This window comes from Maylandia zebra, unplaced genomic scaffold (genome assembly GCF_041146795.1).
Source record: "Maylandia zebra isolate NMK-2024a unplaced genomic scaffold, Mzebra_GT3a scaffold11, whole genome shotgun sequence".
NCBI lineage: Eukaryota > Metazoa > Chordata > Actinopteri > Cichliformes > Cichlidae > Maylandia > Maylandia zebra.
This window is the reverse complement of record NW_027490041.1, coordinates 8,214,663-8,240,000: the sequence shown is the minus strand read 5'-3', so window position 1 is coordinate 8,240,000 and position 25,338 is coordinate 8,214,663. Positions and strand designations below refer to the sequence as shown.

The 25,338-nt window shown below is 41.5% G+C and overlaps 1 protein-coding gene across 1 annotated transcript in view; it reads right to left on the bottom strand.

The window, feature by feature from the left end:
- The window catches only part of LOC143415862 (neoverrucotoxin subunit alpha-like), a 27,273-nt gene extending 5,499 nt beyond the window's left edge, over positions 1-21,774 (bottom strand). The window contains exons 1-4 of the mRNA XM_076881278.1: positions 21,599-21,774; positions 21,197-21,370; positions 14,497-14,670; positions 4,401-4,574 (exon numbers count right to left, since the gene is read on the bottom strand). Of these exons, the coding sequence (XP_076737393.1) occupies positions 4,401-4,574; positions 14,497-14,670; positions 21,197-21,321 (473 nt within the window). The 5' untranslated portion in view covers positions 21,322-21,370; positions 21,599-21,774. The remainder of the gene's footprint in view (positions 1-4,400; positions 4,575-14,496; positions 14,671-21,196; positions 21,371-21,598) is intronic.
- Positions 21,775-25,338: the final 3,564 nt, after the last annotated feature.

Here is a 25,338-nt window from a genome sequence, read left to right as displayed (position 1 = left end):
ACATTTATGACCAACTGTGTGAGAAAGCCAAATGTTTCAGTGTATACTCAGTCGCTCTTGATGAGACCACAGACATCACCGACACTGCCCAGCTCCCAATGTATGTCCGTGGTGTTGATGACAGTTTTGAAGTGATGGAGGAGCTGCTCACAGTAATTCCAATGCATGGCCAGACCACCGCTCAGCAGATATTTACAAGCTGTGTGATGCCATTGAGAATGTTGGTTTGCCATGGAAGAGGTTTGTTGGAATAACAACAGATGGAGCGCCATCAATGACAGGGAGGAAACATGGACTGGTGGCACAAAACAAACTGGAAGAGGAAGGCGTGGAGGAGGCCATTGCTCTGCACTGCATCATCCATCAGCAGGTCCTTTGCAGCAAATGCCTGAAGTTTGACAATGTGATGTCTATTGTTGTGAAATGCATCAACCAAATCAGATCCAGGGGCTTAAAGCACCGAAGGTTCTGAGCTTTTTTAGAGGAAATGGAGTCAGAATATGGGGATGTGCTCGACTTCACTGAGGTACGTTGGCTCAGCAGGGGAAATGTATTAAAGAGACTTTTTGAGTTGAGAGCAGAAGTGAAGCCTTCATGGAGAAGGATGGAGTTAGTGTTCCTGTGCTAACTGATCCCAAATGGCTCATGGACTCAGCTTTTCTTGTTGATATGACACATGAGCTTAATGTACTGAACAAGACGTTACAAGGCCAGGGGCAACTTGTCAGTGCTGCCTATGACAACGTGAGAGCATTCTCCACAAAACTGGCGCTCTGGAAAGCTCAGCTCTCTCAGACAAACCTTTGCCATTTCCCAGCATGCAAGGCACTCGTGGATGCAGGCACACCATTCAGTGCTGACGAGTATGTTGATGTCATTTTGAGGCTACAGGAGGAATTTGATCACAGATTTGCTGACTTCAAGACACACAGAGCCACCTTTCACATTTTTGCGGACCCCTTCTCCTTTGATGTGCAAGATGCCCCTTCTGTGCTTCAAATGGAGCTCATTGAGCTGCAGTGCAACTCTGAACTCAAAGCAAAGTTCAGGGAGGTGAGTGGAAAAGCAGACAAGCTTGGACAATTTTTGAGAGACTTGAGCCCTAGTTTCCCCCGGCTTTCCCGAAAGTTCAAGCGGACCATGTGCCTTTTTGGTAGCACATACTTGTGCCAAAAGCTCTTCTCCACTTTGAACTTCAATAAGTCCAAGTACAGGTCCAGACTTACGGATGATCATCTTCAAGACATACTGAGGGTCGCAACTGCTTCCTCCCTCAGGCCAAATCTGGCTCGGCTATGCGAGAGGAAACGCTGCCAGGTCTCTAGCAGCAAGGAGTAGGCAAGAGAAGCCATGTTCAGAAGAACAGTTCATTTTCTCCAGTGTTCCATTCATGTTCAGAAGAAGGTTATAGAACTGTTAATACAGACATTTCAATCTAAATACAGCAGATATAGAAGACTGAAAAAAACACACAAGTTCACTGACTAAAAATATCTTATTATTATTTTATTTATGTATTACAGATTGATTGATTTTCTTATTAATTCTTAATTTGTTTATTTATTTTTCATATTTTGTGTTAAAAAATAAAAATAAAGAGATTTGAGAAGATTGGAATTTTTTAACCATGTCTTTCTTGTGGAAAACCTAATGCGGCCCAGCCTCACCCAGACTCTGCCTGCAGCGGCCCCCAGCTAAATTGAGTTTGAGACCCCTGTCCTACACCATAAATCAGTAAGAGAGGGTACGACCTCTCTCATGGCCCCAAGTGGTGTGTGCATGCCAGAGCACTGTGGAAGGCACACAGAGTCTTTACAGACTACTCAGGATCGAACCTCTATCATCATCCAATCGATTATAAAACTAAGCATGTATGAGTAAATATTTTTAAGCATATCCCATATGGAAAAGACTAAAAACTTATATGATGAAAGTCATACTCACGAAAGTGGCCACTTTCTCATTACTTTCATATATTGTTTTAGTAAGTATCGAAAACATACAAGTTTCATTATATAATTTTTCAAGGGATCTTATATCTGTTTTCACTCTTGTATGCTTTTCATACAAGTTTCACACAAGACAGATACAAACTTTATAAGATTTATATATCTTTTCCATATGGGAAATGACAATCAACAATATAAAGCTTACAGCTGGTTTTAATAACAACATTTATTTGTTTCTCAAATGAGAAAGAGCTATCGAGAAACACTCCTAAATCTTAAGTTCTTAACTTTTCCAGTGGGCCAAATTCAACATTATCTGCTAATGCTAAATAGGCTGCCGTTATTAACTAATGCTAATTGGATGTGAATTAGCATTATGCACTAATGCTAACACTTACTTTTTAACAATGTGAGTAGCTAATGCTAACACTATTTCCCTTAACTTTATAACAATGTGAACGGCTAATGCTAACACTCTTTTCCCTAGCAATACAACATCTGAGCTGCTAATGCTGAGTAGGTCGCCATTAGCACCTACGTCTAATTAAAGGCAAATATGCATTAGAACCTAATGCTCATATCGTTTTCCTTTGCTTTATAACAATGTGAGCAGCTACTGCTAAATAGCATTAGCTAATAACAGCAGTCTAATTTAATGTAAGTTAGCCTCATTTGCATTATAACGATGTGAGGAGTTAATGCTAAGTATGCTGCCATTAGCATCTAATTCTAATTAGGGGTGAATAATTATTACCAGCTAATGCTAATATCGTTTTCTCTTCCCTTTTAACAATGTGAGCAGCTAGTGCTGGGTAGGCTGGTGCTAGCAGCTAATACTAAAGCTAAAGCTAATTTGATGTGAATTAGCATTACATTAGTGAGGAGTTAATGCTAAGTAGACTTCCATTACAGGTAATGCTAATTTTAGGTATTTAGGAATTGGCAGCTAATGCTAATACCATATTTTCTTGCATTATAACAATGTGACCAGCTAATGCTAAGTAGGTTGCCGTTATTAGCTAATACTAATTTGAGGTGAATTAGCATTATCCGCTTATGCTAACAATGTTTTTTCTTACTTTTTAACAATATGAGTAGCTAATCTGAACATTTTTTTTTATTTAATTTTAACTTTTCCCCTGCGATGTGAAGAGGTAATGCTAAATAGCACGCCATTAGTGGCTAATTCTAATTTTAGATGAAAAAGCATTAAAAGCTAATGCTAATACCATATTTTCTTGATTTATATCAATATCAGTAGCTAATGCTAGGTATGTAGCCATCATTAGCTAATGCTAATTTAGGTGAATTAGCATCATCCGCTTATGCTAACAATGTGTTTTTTTACTTTTTAACAATACGCCATTAGTGGCCAATTCTAATGTTAGATGAGAAAGCATTAACAGCTAATGCTCATACTGTTTGCTTTGTAAGAATGACAGCAGCTAATGATACGAAGTCTACCGTTGTTAACTAATGTTAATTTGATGTGAATTAGCATTATCCGATAATGGTAACTCTTTTCCCCTGCATTACAACGACGTCAGGAGTTAATGCTAAGTAGGCTGCCATTAGGGGCTAACTCTAATTAGGGGTGAACAATTATTAGCAGCTAATGCTAATACCGTTTTCTCTTTCCTTATAACAACTTGAGCAGCTAATGCTAATTTGATGTGAATTAGCATTATATTAGTGAGCAGTTATTGCTAAGTAGGCTACCATTAGCAGCTAAAGCTAATTTGAGGTGAATAAGCATTAGTAGCTAACGCTAATACCCTTTTCTCTTGTGTTATAATGATGTGAAACGTTAATATTGTTCTCAAACAACAGAATGAGAATGAAATATTGATTCTAACAGGGCCCATAAACAGTATTAGCTTAGCAGCATTAGCTTATCAGAGTTTCCATCATGGTCACATAAATCCTTAGCAGAGCAAAGTGGCCTACTTAGCAATAGCTGCTCAAGTTGTAGAAAGCAAGGGAAAACAGTAATAGCATTAGCTGCTAAATGTGCACTTGAGAACAAATTTATTGTTAATTCAGCTGTGAATGTAGAGTTTGTCATTATTTAAGCTTCCATTTCCAAATGTTAGCTGCTCCTGTCTGCCTCTTTGTCACAAACACAGACTGAAATGATTCACAGCCTTGTTTCATCCTTCTGTCACTGTGGACATACAGCATGGGAAACATACACATGGCTGACACTTTATTAGGTACACTGGTATCTATCTCAGGTACAACTGTGACCTAAATGTTCCTGTAACCAGACTCCTTGGAGACCCCTACATAAATATCCATGAACTATCCAGCTAGACTAGTGTGTCTGTCCCTGAAAATATTCCTGCATGTGTGATTGTTCATGTCTCATCTGCAGGAAACAAACAGGAAGTGAGTGAAGGACACGGGAAATGTTTCCAGCTCTTCCTCCTCTATCAGACATTCTCTCCATACCTGAGAGTGTCCAGTCTCCAGCCTGGATCCTTCAGTCCAGCCGACAGCAGCTTCATTCCTGAGGGACCTGGATGATTGTAGCTCAGGTCCAGCTGTCTCAGATGGGAGGGGTTGGAGCTCAGAGCTGAGGCCAGAGAAGTACAGCCTTCCTCTGTGATCAGACAGCCTGACAGACTGCAGACACACAAAACAACAATCAATCTGTCAACAATCGTTTTCTCTTTGTCACAATAACATCTATCCATCCATACATCCATTCAATGTAACTTTATTTATAAGTGACAATACCCAACAGACAACAACAGTCATCTGAAGCTGTTTAACAGTGTAAGGTAACCGCCTCCACTGTGAGCAGCACTTGGTGATGGTGGGAAGAAGAACTCCCTTTGACACAAAGATCCTCCCAGTGAAAACAGGCTCCAGGAGGAGCATCTACCATGACTGGTTGCAGGGTGAGGGGAAAGAGAAGAACATGAACATCAAGAATGCAGCGAGTGGTAAAATAATAATAATAATAATAATGGATTGGATTTATATAGCGCTTTTCAAGGCACCCAAAGCGCTTTACAATGCCACTATTCAGTCACTCTCACATTCATACACTGGTGGAGGCAGCTACGGTTGTAGCCACAGCTGCCCTGGGGCAGACTGACAGAAGCGAGGCTGCCATATCGCGCCATCGGCCCCTCTGGCCAACACCAGTAGGCAAGTAGGGTAAAGCCCAAGGACACAACGACCAGGACAGAGAGCCCAGGGATCGAACCGGTGACCTTCCGGTTACAGATGCGATTCCCAACCCCCTGAGCCACGGTCGCCCTAAATAAAGATTTGACCTCAGTGTGCTCAGTGTTCCTGTCTATTCCTAACATATTCCTAACACGATAGCTGCACTTTAGAGCTCTAAAACTGGAACTGACACATAAAAATACTGAGAACACAGACTAGCAGCCACTGCATGGCCTCGAGTACGTATGTGGTGCGTTCAAAGAGCATCAGCATAGACATGGTGGGTTCAACAATATAGGACATAACAATTTCTATGGCGAAAATACTATCAATGAATGAGCCATAACATTTTAGCCATGTAAACATGTTATCAGTGGGCTTTCCAACAACTTGCATTGATCATTAAAGGATAAAATACGTGAGTCGAGGTCACTACGAGCCATGCGAGGGTCAAACATGGCAGAGAACCTTCCAGCAGCATCTTGGTTTATAATCCACCTTTGGATCATCAGTTTAGGAGATGAAGGATCCAAGTAAAATAACAAGTTAAAAAATATGCAGCTATGGTCACTCACATGGACATCCTCCACACATACATCATGTATATTTAAACCCAGGGAGAAAACAAGATCCAGTGTGTGACCCTTTGTATGTGTGGGGCCAGAAACATGCTGCCTAAAGTTAAAAGACTCAGTGACAGTGATGAGCTCAGCAGCAGTGTTACAGGATGCTTCATCAATATGACGGCTCAAATCTCCCAACCTTCTCCAATGAAATGATGGATGTCAGAAGGTCATTAAATTCAGTTAGAAAGACCCCATCAGGTAGAATAAAATACAATAACTGGTTTTTAGAGAACTGACCATCATCTGTGACTCAAATGCAGAAAAGGAGTCCGAGGTCATCAGACTGCATGTGAATCTGTCCTGGTAAACAACAGCGAGTCCTCCACCACGTCCTAAAAGACGCGGAGTTCAGATGACGGAGCAGCCAGCCGGGCAGATTTCATTCAAGTGGCCATAATCAATGTTCCCTCTAAGCTGCGCACGGGCGCAATCCGCTGACACGCTCTCTGCACACAGAGTATCTGCATTGCGCACAAAAAGATATCTAACAGGCTGTGAGGCTCCTGAACTCTCTGCCCCCCTCTCACGGACAATAACCATATCCAACTTCTTAATAGCAATGAACTGGTCTGCATTGGTGCATCATATCTTTATTCTCTTCCCCCTCCTGCCCCCCCCTCCTTCTTAAATAGATAACTATCATATCTGATATCATATCTCACAGTACAATAATATTGAATGGGTTGCATTGTTGTACTTTGTCATGTTTCTCAGGTCTTTGTCTGATTTTCTACGAACATTACTTGTCATGTTCTCATGTTGTTGCTAAGGATTGTCTTATTGCATTGGAGTCACACTGGGTTAAATATGTACACTTGGATTTTAAGGGGTATTTATTATTTTCTTCTTTTTTTTTGGGTTGTATGGAAGCCCCAAACGCAATTTCATTGTTCTTGACAATGACAATAAATAAATAAATACTAAATACTAACCTGAATTGAAATTAAAATAAATACGTTAACAATTCTGCTTTGCAGTGTTAGTCAGTGACTGGCTGCTCCAGTATTTAGAACGATGCCACCTTATCCCATAGTCCAGCCAATGATTCACATTCGTATATACGCAGCTAATCAACGTCGCTGACGGGCTATGACAGCGTCCTCATGTGCCGACACCGGTGTTTTGGTTGATGTAGAGTGAAGCCACGTTAATGACAACGTGATCCAGTGATCCAAGGGACGCTCAGGGAGTTTGTGTGTTCGCTCAGACACATGAAACATTAGAGGGAACATTGGACATAATTCTTATTTTGCTGCCACGTCTCAGTCAGACACATGAAACATTAGAGGGAACATTGGACATAATTCTTATTTTGCTGCCACGTCTCAGTCAGACACATGAAATCTAGAGACTCTTTAATAAAGAGATCGCTTAGAATAAATGATTTGTTTGTTATGGAGCGAACGTTAAGCGGGGCCAACCGAGTTGATGACGGTCGATCTGCAAAATCAACAGCTGACTGCAGCGGCACTTGAAATAAAGACAATGCAGACCTGTGGACCTGCTGGGCAGGGCAGCGACTCCAGAGCTGGGGGAAGCAATGATCGATGAGCAGACATAGCTGTTATCAATAAAAACAGTGAACGTTTGACGGACACACCGTGAGAAAAACTGCTTCTGAGCCACAGAGCCCAGGTCCCAGTCACCGGCGTAACATATTAACTAAATGTCAGGAGAGGAAGTGGACGCAGGCACCAGGATTCTCCCCACAGCCAAGAAGCTAGCCTCTGGTAGCTTCTCAGTTTCACCTGGACGTCGGCCCTCGTTCCCCTTTTCCATCTCTTGAGGGTGAAAGTCCTGCGGGTTGTGAAGAGTAGCACACCAGGGGAGGAAGAGTTTTTCTGTTCAGCTGTTACAGTAGCTCTCCACTGAATCTTTGATGTTAAACCCTTTAAGACCTACCATAGAACCAAGTCTGCCAGAGCTTATCTTTAGATTTTTACATGCTGTAGTGCAGACCTTCCCAAACTGTGGTACCCGCCCCCTAGGGGGGGCGCAGAGCCATGGCAGGGGGGCGCAGTATGAAAAGGGAGGGGAACAAAACGCTTGAACAGTGCTAGCACGGCGCCCACAGAAACGCAAAGCAGGAGATGAAGCATCGCTGAATATGTTTCCAAACCAACTTCATTCTAAGCCAAAGACTAGAAAATATGGTGAAGCAAATCTGCCCTTTGGCTTCACCTGCACAGGTGCTGAGGTAGGTCCCTGCGTCGGGAGCAGCGCTGGGCTCTTCCAATCATGGACAAACAGGATCCCACATTCTTAATTTTTAGTTCACAAACACTTGTTGTAGTGACTAACTACTCCTGACATTTTGGAGATGTTTGCTCTTTATACAGTAAAGTTACAGCGGGATACAAATAACATCAGGCTGATCCTGCCACGATTTGTTCCCTCGATTCAAATCACAGACAAACAGGATCCCACAGCTGTTTATGTTTTTGAACCCATTTTGCACAGAGAGGCATTTTTTGAAAATGTATTGACAGCAATGTTGATTAGTATTACAGAAGAAGAAAAAACAACTACCCGTGACGCCTTTGTAAATGGAGGGACAGTAACTGCGTGTGAAACCTGCAGATACTCAGAGTAACAGTATTTTGTCTCTGTCTGCCATTCTGCAATTCATCTCACATAAACAATAACGTGACGTGAAAAAAGGCGCAACCTTTGACGTTGCCAGATGAACTCTGTATTCCTCGTCCGCAAAAAAGGAGTTTTAAAAAAATCTCAGTTTTTGGTGATTTGAAACGCTGTTTGGATGAAACAGCTGCGTTTTCAAAAATACCAGTGTAGGTGCGGACGTAGCGTAAAAGATTTAGTAGTTTATTTTCTTACTACCTGTAATTTATTGCAGATTACTTGTATTTGCTTAATTGTTTACTAAATGTTTGAGGTGTGAAATAAACCGCAATGGAGCAAAATATGGGCGTGTGTGGTTGGAGGATGTGTTAGTGCGTGTGCGTGCTGTTCACGCGCCGGGGGGGAGGCGAACGTTTTTCGTGTAAAACAAATAAGGCGCAGTCTCAGCAAAAAAAGTTTGGGAACCACTGCTGTAGTGCCATTTTGGGGAGCAGTTCAAGTTGCTATACATCAATACAACCGTTATAGCCCAAATTTTAATAATATGTATGCATTCAGTCCATAGTAACTACATATACATATATACATATACAGCAAAAAGTGCAATAAACTAGAACAAATTGAAAATTGTTTTGTTTTGTATTTTTACATATATTTGTAGTTAGAGAAATTTAAGAGGTTTATCCCTCAAAACGGAAGAACTAAAAAAGTTGCACAAAATAGTTTCCAACCACAGGAAATGTAATTTGAGTGTATCCATAGTTGTATTTTTGAGATACACCAAATTGTATATACTGCATGAAAAACTAAAATAAATACTACCATGTGAATTTGCAAGAAAAACTTCAGTGCATCAAAATAAACTATTTCCAACTGTGTAATTTGAGTTCTAAGCCTCCCAGAAACTATACTGAAAGGGTAAACTCAAACATGACTTTTAAAAACACCAGTGTAGGCTTCAAGGTAAAAAAAAACAAACAAACAAACAACTAGAATTTTCGCAAAAACGACGTCACTTCAGGTTTCGGGCAGGTAATGGCGGACATACGATAGTTTGGGCTGACATCTATTCCAACGTAGGAAGTGCTATGAATATCTGATCGGATTGGCAAAGCGTGTTTCTGGAATATTACTTTTTTGTTGCTGCAAGTGCTTTTCATGCAACTTTTGCAAAGCTATGTGTGGAAGGAAACGGTGACCTAGGATAAGCTGGATACATAAGATGTAAGTACAACTCCGGTTTCACATGCAAAAATAAAAATTATTGCACTAGCTTGTGTGGTTGCCGATCTACAGGCATTTAAAAATAGTTACGCAAAACTGAGCGTTCCCACTCTGACCGGCCTTAAAGGGTTAACAGTATCTCCCAATCATAATTTAAAGCAGCAGAAATTAAGTCAGAACTCAAAAGAGCAAAAATGACATTACAAAAAATGATTGACGACAGTGAAAAACTACATTGTTGCCTCCAGCAAGCTGCAGCGGCGGCAAAGCCAAACACAGGCGCCATCTTGTTTGACAGAAGAACGTAGCACACAGCAGCTACAAGCATAGAGTGCACCACTATTGTTCAAATGGAAGAAATAGAAAACACTCAATAAATCCTTCCACAGCTGAAACTAATGTAGACAATGTCAGGGGAGGAAGTCAAACTGAACTTATGACACCAAGCACGATAACTACCAAAATAATGCAGGAAAAGTAAACTAAGAAACCCTAAAGCAACTAAACAGAGCAGCTAGCAATAAACAAGAAGTGTAAACTATAAAAACATAGAAGCTAAATGCTAACATGGCTAACACTATCATCACTGTATGTAGCCCGACTCTTCTCACAGCAACATACAACTGTCATGGCTAGACATCTCACTGATTGGCTCATGTTAGCTTGTGAAAATATAACGTCCCAGCAGTACTAGCTGTTTTATATACTGTTTAAAATAAGCGAAATGTGCTTATAATGTGTAAATAAAGGCTGAAGCAGCTAGCACTGTTAGCATCAGCACCAAGCCCTGTTACATTTGTACACTGTTAGAGCAATGGCTCCAATCTACAGCCTTTAAAATAATGATTAAAATGCTGTGATTGCAGCCATTCCCCAACTCTCTGTGAGTTGGGGAATGGCCACAGCACTTTACAGGAAGGGCCAGAGTCGTCTCTATTTTTTGAGGCAACTGAGGTCCTTCAACATCTGCCAGAAAATGCTGAGGATTTTCTATGAGTCTGTTGTGGCCAGTGCGATCCTCTATGCTGTTGCATGCTGGGGGAGCAGGCTGAGGGTCGCAGATGCCAACAGACTTAATAAACTGATCCGTAAGGCCAGCAATGTTGTGGGGATGGAGCTGGACTCCCTCAAGGTGGTGTCGGAGAGGCGGATGCTGTCCAAGATAAAGACAATGTTGGATAACACCTCCCACCCACTCCATGACATGTTGGTCAGTCACAGGAGCTCGTTCAGTGAGAGACTGAGATTACCGAAAACCACCACTGAACGACACAGGTAATCATTCCTGCCTGTGGCCATCTCCCTGTACAACGCATCCACTTAACACACTGTTTGCTGCTACAACTACACATGTTTCTTTTCCAAATATTTATTTATAAGTGACTTATGTATGTATGTATGTATATATATGTATATATTGTACTATTCTTAGTTAGCGTATTGTCTGTCTTGTCTTAATGTTGGTTTAAAATGGAGCACTGTAACAAAAAATAATTTCCCCCAGGGATCAATAAAGTATTCTGATTCTGATTCTGATTCTGAATGGTTCTCATGGCTATTGATCAGTGGGCTTTGATCAGTGGGCTTTGATCAGTGGGCTTTGATCAGTGGTCATGAGAATTTGCATAATTATGATTAAGGAACTGACCTCCCAGCCCATTGTTCCTTCAGTGGGCTGGTTTCAGTCATTATGCAAATGTACTGTTTATAAGATTGAAACCTGCAGTCAGCCGAGATTGAAGAAGTCACCTGGATGATGATGAAACATTTCTCCCACAAAACGTTACGTCCAGATGAACAGAATCAACTTTTGGAGATTTACTTACCTGGATGATTATTGGTTATTGGTAACTTTATTGTCCCTAATGGGAAATTAATTTGCAGTATGTCCGTACAAACAAACAAACAGGCAACCAACACATCACATACACACTCCAAAATAATATAATATAATATAAGCCTGAGAAAACAACCTAGATTTTTCATCAAAAAAGTACAATGTGCAATGGCAACAACACATATGGTTCGGTGTTATTAACTATGATAATAGCAGTAGGTACAAAAGACAATCTATGTCTCTTTGTCTTCACTGCAGGCACTTTATAACGACGACCTGATGGAAGCAGTTGAAAATCATTAAAGAGAGGATGATCTGAACACAACATGACAGAGGTCGCCTTCCTCAGCACATGCCTGTTATAAAAGTCCACAAGCTGGACCTGAGACCTCCCTGAAATCTTACCAGCCACTTTAACCAGGTTGTTAAGTCTGGTCTTATTATTCAGAGACATATTACCGTACCAAGCAATGATACAGAAAGTTAAAACAGATTCAATAAAACTTTTATAAAAAACGAGTCATCATTGCAGATGAAACATTGAAACCTCTCAACCTCCTTAAAAAGTCTTTGTTGAACCTTTTTCACTGTAGCAGCAAGATGTGACTCAAAGCACAGAGCTTTATCAAGAACAACCCCCAAATACTTATAACTGTCCACCAGTTCAATGTCTGCACCATTTACCACTGTAAGCGCAGGATGAGGGGATGTCTCCCTGAAGTCAATAACCATGTCCTTGGTTTTCAAGGTGCTGATCATTAAGAAGGACTGATCACACCACGAAACAAACTCATCCACAACAGGCCCATGGGAATCCTCTTCACCATGAAGGAGGCTTACAATGACTGTGTCATCTGCGTATTTAATGAAATGCCTGTTGGCCTGTGTACTGCGACAGTCATTAGTGTACAAAATATACAGTAGAGGAGAGAGACAACAACCTTGCGGTGAGCCAGTGGAAGAGTTCAGCTGTTTGGAAAAACAGCCGTTCACTCTCACACACTGAGATCTGTCAGTTAAAAAGTTTAAAACCCAACCAACGAGATTAAGATCAAGTGTAAACTGGTTAAGAAGTTTATCAGCTAAAAGATGTGGCTGGATAGTATTAAAAGCTGAAGAAAAATCAATAAATAAGAGCTGAGCATGAGCTTTGGCGCCATCAAGATGGCGATAAAGGAAGTTCAACAGAGTGACCACTGCATCATCAACACGTCTACGAGGCCTGTATGCAAATTGTAGAGGGTCTATAAGCTTCTCTACTTGCTAACTGAGAGTCTGAACTAAAACCAGGAAGACTTATCTTATTACAGTCACTGTAACAGTGACCAGTCATGTGTTTCATGCCTGCCCAGGCCACCCTTAAGTTATTGCTACCCATCTCCGCCTCTACCTTATCCTTGTATTTTACTTTGGCTTTTTTAATTTCTGATCTGATCTCCTTCCTAATTTCTCTAACTTTCAAGATATTCCCTTCAATAAAAGCTTTTTTCCTTTCATGAATCAGCCTCATAAGACCTTTTGAAGACCATGGTTTGTTATTAGGAAAAAAATGGAGATGGTGTCAGTCGCATTCTTAGGATTCGCTTTAGGGTGGATGTAAACAACGGTGACGTTGATCTGTGGGAATTCCCTCGGCACATAAAACGGCCTCAAAGACACAGAGAGGAGCTCAATGTCAGGCAGACACACTTGTCTACGAACGGTCACATTTTTACACCATTTCTGATTTATATACAAACACACTCCTCCTTGAGATTTCTGGGTAGCTCCGGGGTCTCGATCCAAACGTATGGGAAACCCGAAGCCATTTAGTTCCAGAGAACAATCAGGGTCAGAGTCCTTGAGCCAAGTCTCTGTGAATGCCATTAGACATGTATCCCTGTAGTCACGTAAGTGTGCGACATTCAAATGCAGTTCATCCAATTGACTCCTCAGAGACTGCACATTAGCCAGGATTATTGATGGTAAAGGAATGACTCCAAACAACCGTCAGGATTGCCAATAAAATCATGCGAAATAAAAAACCCATCTTCGTTAAAAGAAGTTCCACAAAGCACAAGCCGATGCTATAGAATTTCCTCAGGCAAAAAAAAAATATATATAAAGGAATAAAAGAATGAAATAAAATAAGTTAAAACACTGACACTGACAGAGAGAGACAACCTGCTGGTCGCCACAAGAGCAGCGCCCCTCTTTCTAGTCTAGTCTAGACTGAGAATGCATCAAGATCACTCACTCACCCTTCCCTCCTGCCTCTCAGCTGCTGAAACTCACAGTTTGTTACCACGGAAGAGTCACTCCTTCATCTGAGATGAAGCCTGATAGTCTGACTGATGCAATATAACATTCAGTCTACACTTTGTTTTTGTGCAAAGATGATAAAGAGGAAATACTAATAACATAAACAAAAATAAATGTCCAATTTAGAAATCTTATTCTTTTTTGCTCTATAAAATAGTTGTTTTTATTTTTCAGTCACTCATCGTAGCAGTAGGATTTACATGAAAATAAAAACAAATTAAGTTTGAGAGAAAAAGTACATTTTTGGCACTCTCTGGGCAACTGACTCAGAGACTCAAATGACTTAAAAAACCCGATTCATTTTGGTGAGTGACTCATTTAAACTCGATTCGGTAAAAAGAATCAAATTTACCATCACTAATACAAATCCCTTTGGAGAAAACAGCTTTAAAACATGTATTGTTAAATTCCAGATGTTTCTTTGCAAGGAAAACTCAGACACTGAAACAATACCACCAGTAACCTCCTACATATGGAAATGTGGTGTCATTAAAGACATAATAATTTCATTAATACCCAATATCCAGCAAAATATGTAATTTGAACATTTTGTTCCTAACGAAATCAAATGTATATATTGTAGAAGATTAGCCAAATTTATGTAAAATGGCCAGTACATGAATTAAAAAAATAAATAAATAAACAAAATCGTATGACTGTGACAAATTTTACACAGTAATTCAGTCTAATAATCCACTCAAATATAAATATAAGTTTAGCTAAAAGCTCTATAGATAAGTCAATCAATAATATAATTCACATTTTAAATGATCATATGTGTTAACGTTTGAATCCTGACCTGAGAGTTTCCACTGCACACTGTGAACTCTTTAGTCCACCAGACAGAAGCTTCACTCCTGAATCCTGCAGGTCAGAGTTACTCAGGTCCAGCTCTCTCAGACTGGAGGACTGGGAGCTGAGGACTGAGCACAGAGCTTCACAGCTTCTCTCTGACAGGTTACAGCCACCCAGTCTGAAAAACAAAAGATAATCTATAATACTTATGTAAAGTTTGTTATTATATTACATGCCATCTTTTTATTTTTGATGAAACCTTAACATACTAAGATACAACATCATATGGATGAACTTGAATAAAATGTTTTTTTTTAATTATATCTTTATTTGGATTGGACAAGAAAAAACCATCTGCATAGCAGTATATGAATAACATGGGAACAAAGTCCTTCCAGGTTTTAGATTAAGTCCAGGAGAGCAAATGATAAACAAAGTGATCAGTGGGTGCATATTAACCTCCACTAGCTATTACTAGGACAGTTGCTCGCATGCTCTCCCAAAGGAGATATATAGAACACATTACATGGAACTATAAACACAAACTGGGAGGGGTGCCCATGCTGCAATCATTGTGAAGAAATAAGTAAATAAACAAGCAATAGTAATAGAAGTAAATGTAAAAAACAAACAAACAAAAAACAACCAAGTAATAGTGAGATCAAGTGAAGTCAGCCCTCGTGGGGGTGATGAATTGGATCCAATTGTTCCAAATTTGGTAGAATTTGGCTTTTTGATTTCTTAACAGATATGTAAGTTTTTCCATCCTAAATATCTCTAAAATGATCCCAAACCAGTCGTCTAGGGTAGGCTGGGCTGGGCTTAACCATCTTCTAGTAATTGTTTTTTTACTTGCCACCAAGAGTAATTGCACCAACTTAATCTCACTCCTACATTCCAGAAAGGGGACCAAACCCATGTATAAAACCTTAAAATCTAAAGGTATTTGAACGTTAAAGACTGCACTTAAGGAGACCTGAACGTTTTTTAACTTGGGACAGTCCCAAAAGACATGAAAATGGTTAGCAACAGTCGAGCCGCATTGTCTCCAGCATTGCATATAAGCCCCTTTGTACCTCTCCTGATATGGAGTCTTGAAGTACCTAATAATATTCTTCCAGCCATGTTCCTTCCAGCTCATAGAACTGGACGTGGACCACTGGCAGTACAAAACATTTTCCCACTCCCCCACAGAAATAGCAATCCCTGATTCCCTTTCCCATTTATCCTTAGTGTATAAAGTATTATCCTTGCTGGCACTAGAGAGGGCTTTGTATAGTTTAGAAATAGATTTAGTAGGGGTCATGGTTGTGGCATTTTTCAGGATGAGGAAAAAATGCGACTCAGCATCATTGAAGTCGGACAGTTTGCATTCATGATCAATATATGATCTCAGCTGTAAGTTTCTATGAAAGTTGTATTTTGTCAGGTTGTGATCGTCCCGTAAGGCCTCAAATCTGAGCACAATATTTCTATGAGTAAGAGAGAGGAATGTCGTAAGGCCATAGGATATCCATGCTTCAAAGTTAGAGTCGTGTCTGTTTGGAATAAAATCCGAGTCGAAAGCAACCCACCTGAAGATTTTTAGCATTTTGTGTATCCCACAGATGTTGATTACCTTCTGCCAAACTTGGAGGGTGTGGGTTAACCAGGGGTTCCCCAGCTTTTCCAGCCGGCACATTAGACCCTTATCTGCCATTACAGCTTGTAGGGGGAATCGGTCCAACAGGCTGGACTCCAGTTCCTTCCACCTAGCCGTGTATGTTTTGTTACACCAATATAAGAGGGGGGTTATTTGAGCGACATAATAGTAATTCCTGAGGCAGGGGAGACCCAGTCCTCCCTTTTCCTTGGGGAGCTGGAGGGTAGCATATTTAATCCTTGGCTTTCGGCCCTGCCAGATAAATCTGGAGATCCATTTGTCCCACTCAATAAATTGGTAATCGCTCACTTCTATTGGCAAGTTTCTAAAAAGATAAAGCAGTCTGGGGAGCGTGTCCATCTTGATTGCGGTTACCCGGGAGCTGAGACGCATAAAGGGGACCAGATTCCATCTGTGCAAATCAGCTTTTATACTTGCAGATATTGGCTCGTAGTTTGCCTGAAAGAGCAGCGAGAGGTCCGCAGTCAAATATATTCCCAGGTACTTAATTTTCTCATTATCCCGATTTACTGTAAATTTGAGTAGAGATGTGTGTAATAGGTCAGGTAAAAACTTCTCCAGTCTACGAGCAAGAATAGAAGTAAATAGTTTGTAATCCAAGTTAAGGACACTGATTGGTCGATAGTTTCCACATTCTCGTTTATCTTTCCCCTCTTTTGGGATAATTGAAATAGTTGCCTCCCTCCAGGAGGGTGGGATTTCTCCCTCCTGTAGGATGTAGTTAAATGACTTCAGCAATGTGGGGACTAGATCTGCCCTCAGGGTGCGATACCACTGAGAACTGAACCCGTCCGGCCCAACTGCCTTACCTGGTTTTAATCTGGAAAAAGCATTAATTTCTTCCGCTAAAATGGGATGTGTTAGAAGCTCATTTTTGAGAGACGGGAGTGAAGGTAATTCTAGAGAGCTAAGAAAGGCATCAGTACAATTCTCCTCCGTAGCATTGGGCGGTGAGTACAGCTCCCTAAAGAAGGTCTCAAAACATTTCTGAATGTCTTCTAATTTTGATTCCAGAATATTAGTCTTGGGGTCCTTGATTTGGTATATCGTACTTTCCTCTAGTTGTTTGCGTTATTTATGTGCCAGATATTTTGCAGATTTCCCTCCTGTCTCATAGTATTTTTGCCTCAAAAAAATTAAGTTATTTTGGGCCTCCTGGGTGTAAATATCATTAATTTCATCCTGTATTTTCCTGATATCCTGCTTCAGAGTAGGATTTGCGGTGTTTATGTCTTCCTATTCTTTCAACTTTAAATTTGCCTGTAGTTCTGCTAATTTTTGCCCTTTGATTCTCTTTAAGTGGGAGGCGATAGAAATTAATGTACCTCTCATTACCGCTTTGAGCGTATCCCAAAGAATAGCTGGAGATACCTCTCCTGTGTCATTAACATCTAGAAATTCTTTAATGTCTACCTTTAATTTGGAAACTATGGCAGGATCATTAAGGTGCGATAACAATTTCCACAGTGTGGTACATTTTTTCCTAGCCACCTGCAAAGATAGAGAGATAGGACTGTGGTCAGATAGATCTCTTGTTAATATGTCACAGTCTTTGACCCTAAACCTATCAACTTTAAACATAAAAAAGTAGTCCAGCCTTGCATACACTTTAAAGGAACCAGAGTAATGAGTGAAATTTCTGGTAGATGCGTAGCGGTCCCTCCATACATCTATTATCCCCATCTCTACCATATAGGAATTGACTTTTCTAGTAAGTGCTGTTACCTGGTTGGTCGGGGAGGAGGAGTCTAGTTTAGGGTCAAGTCTAAAGTTAAAACCCCCCCACAGACAACTATCCCCTGAGAATCCACCAATAAATCAAACCTATTCCTATAGAATAGCCAATCGCTCCCAGGGGGAGCATAAACATTTAAAATTGTGATTTCAGACCCCTCTATCCTTTCTGTTATTCTAACCAATCTGCCTTCCTCGTCACAGAGTTCTTAGATATGTTCATAGTTAAGTGTACCAGAGATAAGTGTAGCCACACCCCTCTTGTGTTTGGACTTAACGGAAGAGGAGAATACATATTTAAAACCCTTTCTTTTCAATCTCAAGTGATCTACTTGGTTCATGTGTGTCTCCTGAAGTAATGCAATCTGGGCCTTCTCCTTCCTTAGTTTGGACAGTATCTTATTCATCTTAATCACGTTCAGAACCCCGTTAACATTAAAAGAGATTACTTTCACTGACTCACTTCCCATAAAGATATATTAAGTTACCACAGCGCATAAACTCAATAGCAGCAGGCAACCCCCTCTTAAAACAGTAACAAGTGAAAAAAGTTAGGAATGAACTGAAAACATTTGAACATAACTGGAGCTTGAAAGCTCCTAAGCTGGCTTCTGACAGTGGAGCACTTCCACTGACACCCTCACAACTTGAAGGGAAACCCCTTATTACCCCCTGAGTTAGGGGGCTTTCCACTGCGACGTCACTCACAGCACGAGAAGCCCCACCCATTTTAGCTCGACAGTAACCATATTTCACCATGTTGTCCATAGCTAATACATAACATTAAATTCGTTCTCTTCACGTCTGTATACTTGCAGCTTCTCTCTATATCCCGCAGCTCCTCGGATCTGACGCGGACGCCGACCACCAACTCCCCGCCACAGCGGGCATCTTTGTAGTTTTTCTCTGGGGGTTGCCGGTGGTGTAATCACCTTTACCGGCAGGCCCCGACTCGCCAGGTCAGCCGTTGCCTCCTCCACCGTGTTGTAGGTTTTCACTCCTTCTTCGAAAAAAACCTTAAGGCGCGCTGAGGGTCCTAAACCGTACATTCTTCTCTTTTAGGACCTTTCGTGCCTCTGCATACTCCTTCCTCATAGCCATGATCTCAGGGGGGTAATCGTGGTCGAGGTTGATCTTGCTGGAATTCAGCATAAAACCTTTCTTTTGCCAAGCGAGCCTCAGCACTTCTTCTTTAACCGTGAAGCACAGGAATTTTACCAGGATCGATCTGGGTTGGGAGCCGTCCGGAGGGAGTAATGATAACACTCTGTGTGCTCTCTGAATTTGTAACGGTGTTGATGGTGGGATGGCGAGATTCTCCCGGAGTAGCTTCTCCACAAAGTGGGCCATAGATGGAGCTCCCGATTCTTCTCCCTCCGGCACCCTGTACAGTCTGAGCGACTCCCTCCTCGAGTAAGCCTCCAGTGATGTTAGTTTTGTTTGAAACTTTTCCTGCATGCTTTCTTCCATTTGCGCAACATCTCTAAAGTTAGAAATATCCTGTCTCAGAGTGACGCTGAAAAACTAGTTCATGCATTTATTACTTCCAGGCTGGACTATTGTAATTCGTTATTATCAGGATGTCCAAAAAACTCCCTGAAAAGCCTTCAGCTAATCCAAAATGCTGCAGCAAGAGTACTGACAGGGACTAGAAAGAGAGAGCAGATTTCTCCTGTATTGGCTTCCCTTCATTGGCTTCCTGTTAAATCCAGAATTGAATTCAAAATCCTGCTCCTCACATACAAGATCTTAAATAATCAGGCCCCATCTTATCTTAATGACCTTGTAGTACCATATCACCCCATTAGAGCACTTCGCTCTCACACTGCAGGCCTACTTGTTGTTCCTAGAGTATTTGAAAGTAGAATGGGAGGCAGAGCCTTCAGTTTTCAGGCCCCTCTTCTGTGGAACCAGCTTCCAGTTTGGATTCAGGAGACAGACACTATCTCTACTTTTAAGATTAATCTCATATTTCCATTAAAAGTGTTGAATTTGACTGTTTGATGTTCTTTATGATCTCTGGCACCAGTTCATCTGTAGGCTGAGCTCAATCCATCCATTTAGTGAAATTATGTTTAAAGGTCTCCTTGTTTTCTGAGCGTGCACAGATCCTGAAGCAGAAAGCCTGGGTTAATAGAGAAATGATCATCACTGTGATGATGCTCATCATCTCTGACTGGGATTTGAGGTTTTGTCAAAGCAGCAAAGAAAGCCTGGCTATGTTGGACTGGGTGTGGAAGCAGCTCCCAGTTTGAGTTCAGGAGACAGACGCCCTCTCTACTTTGAAGATCAGCTTCAAACTTTCCTTTTTGCTAAAGCATATAGTTAGGGCTGGACCAGGTGACCCTGAATCCTCCCTTAGTTATGCTGCAATAGACGTAGGCTGCCGGGGATTCCCATGATGCATTGAGTTTTTCCTTTCCAGTCACCTTTCTCACTCACTATGTGTTAACAGACCTCTCTGCATTGAATCATATGTGTTATTAACCTCTGTCTCTCTTCCACAGCATGTCTTTATCCTGTCTTCCTTCTCTCACTCCAACCAATCACAGCAAATGGCCCCGCCCCTCCCTGAGCCTGGTTCTGCCAGAGGTTTCTTTCTGTTAAAAGGGAGTTTTTCCTTCCCACTGTCGCCAAAGTGCTTGTTCATAGGGGGTCATGTGATTGTTGGGTTTTTCTCTGTATTTATGAAGTGCCTTGAGGTGACTTTTGTTGTGATTTGGCGCTATATAAATAACATTGAATTGCATTGTTAGTATCTCAGACAAAATCTCGTCTGTGTTCTGGAGCTTATCTTTGTGTTCTGCAACCCTGGTTTCCACATCATTAAGCCGTGCATTGGCTTTATCCAACTCACCCCTTATTTCCACCAGTTGCGCTTTCGTGTCTTTTCGAAATTCTTTCACCTCTTTCCCAACGCCTCTCAGTTCTTTCAGTATCAGCGTCAAACTTGCTGGGTCAACCTCATCTTCTGTCCCAGAATCCTCGCGGCTAGGAGTGGGAGAGTGGCCTCGGCTAGCCCTATAGGGGCTAACGTTAGCCCCTTCTGTTAGCTGCACATTGCCATCTTCCACGTTTTCAAACGTTAACTTCTTAGCTATTTTGTTCTTTCTGGACATCATTTAAACCCCTTTTTCCTCTTTATGTGCACTTAGATAGTGTATTAATTTACTTGGGGCAGTTTTAATAAGTTTCAGTCGAGAGCTCTCGTACTAGGTGTCCATCCCCACGAGCGCCGGAACCGGAAGCCTTGAATAAAATGTTTAATTGGTTCATTTAAAAAAAACAAAATGTCAATTGATCTGACCTCAGAGTATTTAGTTTACAGTTTAAACTTTGTAGTCCAGCAGACAGAATCTTCACTCCTGAATCCTGCACATTTTTGATACTCAGGTCCAGCTCTGTCAGAGTAGAGGACTGAGAGCTGAGCATTGAGGACACAGCTTCACAGTTTTCCGCTAGAAGTTCACAGACGTTGAGTCTGAAAATGAAAACATGAACAAAGACTGATGTTAAAGTGTAATCAGGGTGCAATAACTAATCTTATATTTTAAGAATCCTTGTTGTTTTATGCTGAGCAGATGTGGTACGAAACAACAGTAAATTGATCAAGTTTACCTCTACTGTTTAAATTGCTGGATTTATTTTCTCAGTTAAAAACAAAACAAAACAAACAAACAAAAGAAAAAAGAATACAAATCGGTCAGACCTCAGAATATTCAGTTTGGCGTGTGGGCTCTCCACTGCAGCAGACAGAAGCTTTACTGCTGAAGCCTTCAGGCTGTCGGTACTCAAGTCCAGCTCTCTCAGACTACAGGACTGGGAGCTGACCACTGACAACAAATCTGTACAGACTTTCTCTGACAGGTTACAGCTGCTCAGCCTGAAAAAAATAACAAGAACAACAAAACAAGCACGCTGAAGGGCAGTAGCCAGTTATCATGAGCTCCATCTCCTCAACCTTCTGGTTTAGAAATTATAAGAAACTGTAAACCTCATAAAAACCCGTCTTGATCCATGCTCAATCATCCAGGTTAGTAAATCCCAAAAGTTGATTCTGTTCATCTGGACGTAGCGCTTTCAGTGGGAGAAACATTTCGTCACTCATCCAGGTGACTTCGTCAGTCTCAGCTGACTTCTGGTTTCCAACCCTATAAAAAGTACATTTGCATAATGACTGAAACCAGCCCACTGAAGGAACAATAAGGCTGGGAGGTCAGTTCCTTGACCATTAGGTTTGAGTCATTATGCAGATGTACTCTTTATAAGATTGGGGAAAGCTGCAGTCAGCTGAGCCTGAAGAAGTCATCTTGATGAGTGACAAAATGTTTCTCCCGCTGAGAGCGCTACGTCCAGATGAACAGAATCAAACTTTGGGGGCTCATAAAATCATGATTAGAAATCTTCTCAGATGTATTTTTACATTTTAGATCCACAGCAACAAAGTTCACAGCAGGATGTCTCTGTTCAGTAATTATTATGCCCATTACCTGCAAACTGTGAGGTACGCAGGTAATGTCAGGTAAACACTAGCTGTCTGAAACTGTTCCTGTTAAATGTGTGTATAAAGGAAATAAGCTGAAATACAGAGACTGGGTGGATCTGTGCTTTGACTTTGACACCAAAAATTTCTTCCTGTTAAAAGGGAGTTTTTCCTTCCCACTGTCGCCAAAGTGTTTGCTCATAGGGGGTCATATGATTGTTGGGTTTTTCTCTGTATCTATTACTGTATGATCTACTGTACAATATAAAGCGCATTGAGGTGACTGTTGTGATTTGGCGCTATATAAATAAAATTGAATTGAATTGAATTACATCCCATTTCAGGTACCTAGAACCTGAACCTTCTCTGGAAACCTGGGACGCTGGCGGGTTTCTCTTGCTTACCTATCTGCTCATCCTCTTTCTTTCTGCTCGCATGATGATTTCCTGGTTGAGTTTGTAAAGACTTTTGCTCAGGACCTTCTTGCTGTGCGGCAACAGTGCTAACCACCGCTGTATGTTTTTCAGTCATTAAATCAAACCATGAAAGATCAGCTTGCTTCTCGTGATGAACCTGTCTGTTTTCGATTCCACACCAGGGTCTGCCCACTGGAAAGTTCAGGGATAAGGGTGGAGGATACTCACACAAACATAAAAACCCAGATTGCAACTCCAACTCTCTGTTCTAGTTAACCAGACCTTTCAGGCTCTTGTTCAATTAGAACCTCATGGAGTCTGAGTTAGCGAGACAGTTAAACATCCCTCTATGCCCCCTTAATCCGCCCATTCCCACTAAGTCATTAAATAACCGAGTGTCCCCTCACATAACTCAGCGCACAGAGCCTGTCACCCCTGGCAATCACAAGAAAACACTTACCTTTTTTGCTTTTCATGCACCTCACAAACCACTCATACTCGGGTTTCCTTGGCTAGAATTACATAACCCCCACTTAGACTGGTCAGGTCAGAGGGTAATCAGTTAGAGTCTGTTCTGTCATTCAAATTGCCTTGTTTCTGCCCGTCCACCGGAACCTGTGGAACCATCAACCAACACTGAGACTGTTTTAGATCTCTCCTCTGTGCCCACCAAATGTCATGATCTTCAGGAAGTATTTAGCAAAAGTAAAGCGCTTTCACTGCCACCTCACAAACCACAGGACAGCACCATAGAACTACTCTCTGGCTCCACCCGGCCTTCTAGCTGGCTGTATAACCTGCTTAGACCTGAGTGTGCGGCTATGGAAAAGTACATTAAGGAATCCCTCGGTGCAGGCATAATCCAACGATTGTCATCTCAAGTTGGAACTTCTTTTTTGTGGGGAAAAAGGATGGCTCTCTCTGGCCATGCATTTACTTCAGGGGCCTCAGTGATATTACCATCAAGAATAAGTACCTATTACCTCATTAGCTCTGCTTTCAGGCCATTTCACAGTGCCACTGGGTTTACAAAACCCCACATCCGCAACGCTTACCACTTTTTCCAGATCAATCAGGGAGACAAGTGGAAGACCGTTTTAAACATGCCATTGGGGGACTACGAGTATTTGGTCATGCCGCCTGGGTTAACTAATGCTCCCGCAATGTTTCAAGATTAGTTAACGATGTCCTCCGGGAATTCCTTGACAGGTTCGTATTGGTGTATCTGGATGATATCCTCATTTTTCCCAAAACCTGCGAGGAACATCAGTCTCATGTCCATGCTATTTTTCCAACGTTTGCTGGAGAATAAACCTTATGTCAAAGCAAAAAAGTGTGAATTCCATTCCTCATCAATAACTTTTTTCAGTTACATTTTGGCACGGGGGCAGGTGAAGACGGATCTGGCAAATGTGAAAGCTTTAACAGAGTGGCCTACCCCTTGTACCCATTGTAGATTCAAGAAGCATCTCCAATGGGTTTTGGGAATAGCAAATTTTTATAGACTGTTCATTTTCAACTATAGTCAGGTAGCTGCACCACTCAAGTCTCAGCATGCATCTGGTCCCCAAAGCTGAAACTGCATTCACCAAACTTAAGTATCTGTTCACCACGGCACCTTTTTGGTTCACCCTGATCACAGTTATCATTGCAAAGGTGGACACATCAGAAATTGGAGAAGGGAGAGGTAAATGATGCCAAGTGAAAGAGAATGCTTTGGGGGGGGTCATGCTGCTGTCATGGTCTGTGTGAGCGGCGGTGGTTTCCCACTAGACTCTGGTTTCTGCCTTTGGGTGAAGCCTGGTCAGCCTGTCCATTGTCCACACCTGACAGTAATCTACTAGGCTGAATATAACATCAGCACTCCCAATAACTCTGCTAACCTCCTAATCCTCGGATCATCTACTCACCCTTGCAGTTCAGTCACGTTTTCCTGGATGCTGGTCTTCTTGATTCACTCACAGCCACATTAATGCCTTTCGTCTCTTAGACTTACTGGACCACTTTGCCTGGATTCAAAGCTAACAAGTACTCACCCAGACCTCACCACCTGCCTTCCCCAAGTTGCTTTCCGACTGCTGACAAGTAAATGGTAAATGGACTGATTCTTATATAGCGTTTTTCTACTCTCCCGGAGTACTCAAAGCGCTCTATACAACATGCCACATCCACCCAATCACACCCATCCTCACAAACACTTTATCTGAACTTAGTGCTTTCTAAGTACATTCACGCACATTCATACTCTGATGGATGCATCGGAGAGCAAGTTGGGGTTAGTATCTTGCCCAAGGATACTTGACATGCAGACTGGAGGAGCCAGGGATCGAACCACCAACCTTCTGATCAGTAGGTCAGATCAGACCAGCTTTACCTCCTGAGCTACAGAAACCCCAAATAAGACATTGAAGATAACCTCGTTCACTTACTGTAACCTCCACCAGTGATCTTTCTGATGCTGCTCTACCTCTGTTACAGTGACTCAGATTACCATCAACCAAGACCCATTTCCGGAAACCTACCATAGAGCCCACTTCATGCTCACAGCTT